Source organism: Galeopterus variegatus, unplaced genomic scaffold, assembly GCF_000696425.1.
Source record: "Galeopterus variegatus unplaced genomic scaffold, G_variegatus-3.0.2 Scaffold8017, whole genome shotgun sequence".
Lineage (NCBI taxonomy): Eukaryota > Metazoa > Chordata > Mammalia > Dermoptera > Cynocephalidae > Galeopterus > Galeopterus variegatus.
Genome location: NW_007734128.1, coordinates 86,784 through 91,106, shown reverse-complemented (window position 1 = coordinate 91,106; position 4,323 = coordinate 86,784). Strand labels below are relative to the sequence as shown.

Below are 4,323 nucleotides of genomic sequence, written 5' to 3'. Positions count from 1 at the left end.
ATTTGTAAATTTCTCACATTTTTTCTGTTATCAAGGCCTAATTTCATTCTGTTGTAGAAAGATGACATATTTTGTATGATTTCCATCTTTCTATTTAGGTTTGTTTTATGTATTTAGGTTTGTTTTATGCCTTGGTAAACGATCTATACTGGAAAATGTTCCAAATGCCCTTGGGAAGAATGCGTATTCTGCTGTTGTTGGAAGTAGTGACATATAGATGCCTGTTAGGTCTAGTTGGTCTATAGTGTTGTTCAAGTCTCTTATTTCTTTGTTGATCTTTTCTCTAGTTCTGTCTGTTATTGAAAGTGAGATATTGAAGTCACCACTTGTTGAATTGTCTGTTATTCCCTTCAATTCTGTTGGTTTTTGTTTTATGTCTTTGGAGGCTCTGTTGTTAGGTTTACATATGTTTTATNTAAATGCCCGTCCTGTTCAGATTCTACATGTCATGTGTTACAGCTGGATGGCTCTTCCTCAGTTATCTTTCATTTTGAGGCTGCTGGCCAGCTTAGGAAAGAGAGGAGGGACTGGGGAGTTGGGAGCACCAGGCTTCAGCTAAGCTGGAAAGGTCTGGAAAGGCCCCAACTCAAACACATGAGGAACTCTGGTGGGGTCTGAGCCAGGCAAGAGCAGACAGGTGCACCTCAGCCCTATGCCCAGACATTCGGTGATTCCCCTGTTCCTCAGCTAGCCCACTGCACCCAGGCACGTGGTCAACTCAGAGGCTGTGCCTGAGACAGATGAGAACATAGTTGGGTGGGGGCTGGACAATAACCAAGTAAGCAAAAGCATGAACAGACGTTTTGGCACAGTGAGCCTACCACGAGGCAGTAGGAGAGACAGTGAGGAGACGGAGCTACTTCGCGGCAGGCAGTCAGGAAGACGCCACAAGGGGAGGAATCTGAGCTGCCATGCAGAGACCTGGGGAGAGGGCTTCCCACAGAGGAACAGCTGCTGCACAGGCCCTGAGGCTGGAGGGAGCTGAGGGGAGGGGGTGTTGAGAAACAGAAAATGGCGTAGTGAGCAAGAGGGAAAGGAAAGATCTGAGTACCAGCTGCAGCAGGTGTCAGGCGAGCAGGACCATGCAGGCTGTGGAAGGAGCTGAGATCATATCCAAGAGTAATTGGGAGCCATTGAGGGTCCAAAGCAGGGAATGACAGCATCCAGGTTGGGTTTTGTAAAGACCTCTCTGGCTGCACTTGGAGGAGTGGATATGGGGGACCCGGTGGGGACAGACAGCCCAGCCTGGGGGACTGAGTAGTCAAGTCTGAGCTGGCGCTGGGCCCCAGGCTTCACACCCACCTCTCTGTCCTCAGCTCCGTCAGCACCATCAGGAACCAGCGCTACCACATCCACGCCAACCTGTCCTTCACTGTCCTGGTAGCCCAGATTCTGCTGCTCATCAGCTTCCACTTTGAGCCGGGCACAGTGAGTATGCACAGCCCCCTCCAACCTGCTGCTGCGCTTCCATGTCAAAGTGGGCCTCCCTCCCCCTGCTGCCCTCAGGTGAGGAAGTGGGGCACAGGGGTTACAGCAACTTGGCCAAGGTGATGACCCTAATAAGGGCAGACCAGGGTCTGGGCACTGGGCTGCCCTTGTGCAGTCTGCTGCAGACTCTGCAAACAAGACAGCAAACAGCTGCACCACCCTCTGCACCACCTGCTAAGGGCAGGTGCTTCTCAGCCAAGGGAACGTGCAGACCTCTTAGACTCTGCCTTTCCCTGCCCTTTGCATTGGGGTGGGGGTCTCTGAGGGCCCTGTGAAGTCTTAGACCTCACAGAAAGTAAAGAGCTGAGACTCTCTGAAGTGACTCAGCTGGGGATGATGTGGGTTTATAAACCCAGTTGATGGGAAGGAGAAGCAGAGACCTGCCTGCTCCACACCCAGGACGGAAGGAGGGGCTGGTTGGGCAAAGGGGTTTAGGATGTGATCAGGATTGACCAATGCAAGATGAACATCTTACTCCTTGCCTAGTAATGGTCAGCAGAGCCTCTCCTTACTGCCCAGCAGGGTCCCCAGCCCTGTGCCTGTCCTGGGGCTACTGCCTATGGCAGATCTGCCTTCACCTGGCTGCAGGTGCTTCTGTCACTGGAGTACTCTGAGGGTCTCGGGAAGCATCCTGGATGTGCTATGGAATGGTCAGAGCATGCGCCAGCCTCATGCTCTCCTACTGGATGCTTTTCAGGCTCCAGTATGAACCATCCCATGGGGATTCTGTCACTGGAGTACTCTGAGGGTCTCGGGAAGCATCCTGGATGTGCTATGGAATGGTCAGAGCATGCGCTAGCCTCATGCTCTCCTACTGGATGCTTTTCAGGCTCCAGTATGAACCATCCCATGGGGATTCCTTAAAATGCAGATTTTCAGATTTTGGTTCAGGAGTCCCAAGTGGGACCTGGAATTCTGTATTCCTGTCAACCATTCAGGTGATGCTGACTCCGCCTGTGCAATCCCACGCTGAGGAGTGAGGTCCTACTGCGTGTTAGCAGCAGGAGGGAGGCAGGTCTGCAGCAGCTCCAGGCATCCATCATCCCAGATGGTGGCCCCAGGGAACCCGGAAAGTGTCTCCCTCCCAGAGCCTTATGTCTAAATCCCAGGGAAGGGCTCTGATTGGTCTTGTTTGAGTGACATGCCCTTTGAATAAACCTCTGTGGCAGATGGGAAAGGATGCTCATGATGGTTGGTCTCACCAGAGCCTCTGGGGTAGGGAGGGGCTGCTCCCCAAAAGAGAGTGGAAGCTGGTCCTGGAAAACACAGGGCCACAGGGTGCTGGGCCAGCAAAAATAATAGATGTGTCCCATGTTTGTATCTATGTATAACAGACATGATGACAAGAAACATAACATTTGGTCACTTGTACGTTTTTTTCTCTGGGAATTAACTGACTTGGGCAAATTTGGAGTACAGAACTTGGAACAGCCAGCAGAGATGGATGTCTCTGGGCTTTTTTGTTTTCCTTCCTGGGTTCCTGTTCCCTAGACCTTTTATTTGGAGCTTAGGGATGGGCCCTGGGTGTTTCTAATACCTGTGGACTCATGGAGGGTGCAGGGGTGACTGACACTCCTATGTGGGTCTGAGGCCACATGGCTGAGCTTTGTCACAACCCAGAGGTTAAAGAATGTGCAGTGTCTCCATTCTTTCCCCAGGGAGGGCCACACCAGGCTGTACCAAGCAGGCCCCTGCCCTCTCCCTGCTCATCAGAGAGAAGGCTCATTGCCTTCTGGATAGCAGTGCCTGCAGAACTAGAAGTAACTCACTTTACAGACAGTCTGTGCACTTCTGCCCATTGTCCCTGTTGAGAGTAAACTCCAGGAAAGTCACTAACAAATTAAAACCTTAAAGTGAAGTAACTACAGATTCCAGAATTCAGGGGCTTCAGCCACATCACAGTGCCTGCTTTCTCTGTCTCTCAGCTCCCTCCCTCCTAAGCAGGCCTCCCTTCTGGGAGCCAGGGCGGCCTCTAGAGCTCCAGGCTCCTGTCCTCACCTGGAGGGAGAGAAACTCTCCCCCTGATGTCTCCACCCTGATTGGACAAGTGGGGTCATGTAACCATCCCTGAACCAATCTTGTTGCAGGAATGGAGACAGTTATGCTGATTGTCCAGGTCTGATTCCCATACCCTATCCTGAACCAATCACTGTAACTGGGGCAGGACATGGTACAGTGATTGCCTAGCCCTGGGTCACATGCTGCACTCAAATCACTTGGACTGAGAACTGGGAGCCATGACTCCCCAGAGAGAAAATGAGACCACGTGACCTCAGGGGATGGATGCTGGGAGGCTAAAACAACATCAGGGCCCAGTACACACACCCAGAGATGTTTCACCTCTTGTGTCTGTGTTCTGATCCTAGATCCCATGCCAGGTGCTGGCCATGCTCCTGCACTACTTCTTCCTGAGCGCCTTTGCCTGGATGCTGGTGGAAGGGCTGCATCTCTACAGCATGGTGATCAAGGTCTTTGGGTCAGAGGACAGCAAGCACCTCTACTACTATGGGATAGGATGGGGTAGGTGGGATGGGGTGGGGCAGGTGGGATGGGATGGGAAAGGTTTCATTTTTCTATTATCCTTCTTGGTGCTTCCTAGAGGCCAAGATGGGAAGAAAAAACCCACTGACCAATCAAAGGCAAACATTTCACGTCATCTGGAAACACTTCCAACCTTCCTGACTTGGTTTGTCAATTTTGGTTGAGGTCATTCTTTTTTAACATAGTCATGTACAGGCATATATTTCCCTGTACACACTGTGTTTAGCTGCATCCCGTAAATTTTGTTTGTGTCTTCACTTTCATTCACCTCAAAGTATTTTTTATTTTCTTTTT

General features: G+C 51.0%; 1 protein-coding gene across 1 annotated transcript in view; it reads left to right on the top strand.

Annotated features, from left to right (window-relative positions):
- The window catches only part of LOC103608105 (probable G-protein coupled receptor 133), a gene marked incomplete at its 5' end in the record, with an annotated part of 135,304 nt that overhangs the window by 98,105 nt on the left and 32,876 nt on the right, over nucleotides 1-4,323 (top strand). Inside the window, one exon of the mRNA XM_008592547.1 lies at nucleotides 3,855-4,008. Within this exon, the coding sequence (XP_008590769.1) occupies nucleotides 3,855-4,008 (154 nt within the window). The remainder of the gene's footprint in view (nucleotides 1-3,854; nucleotides 4,009-4,323) is intronic.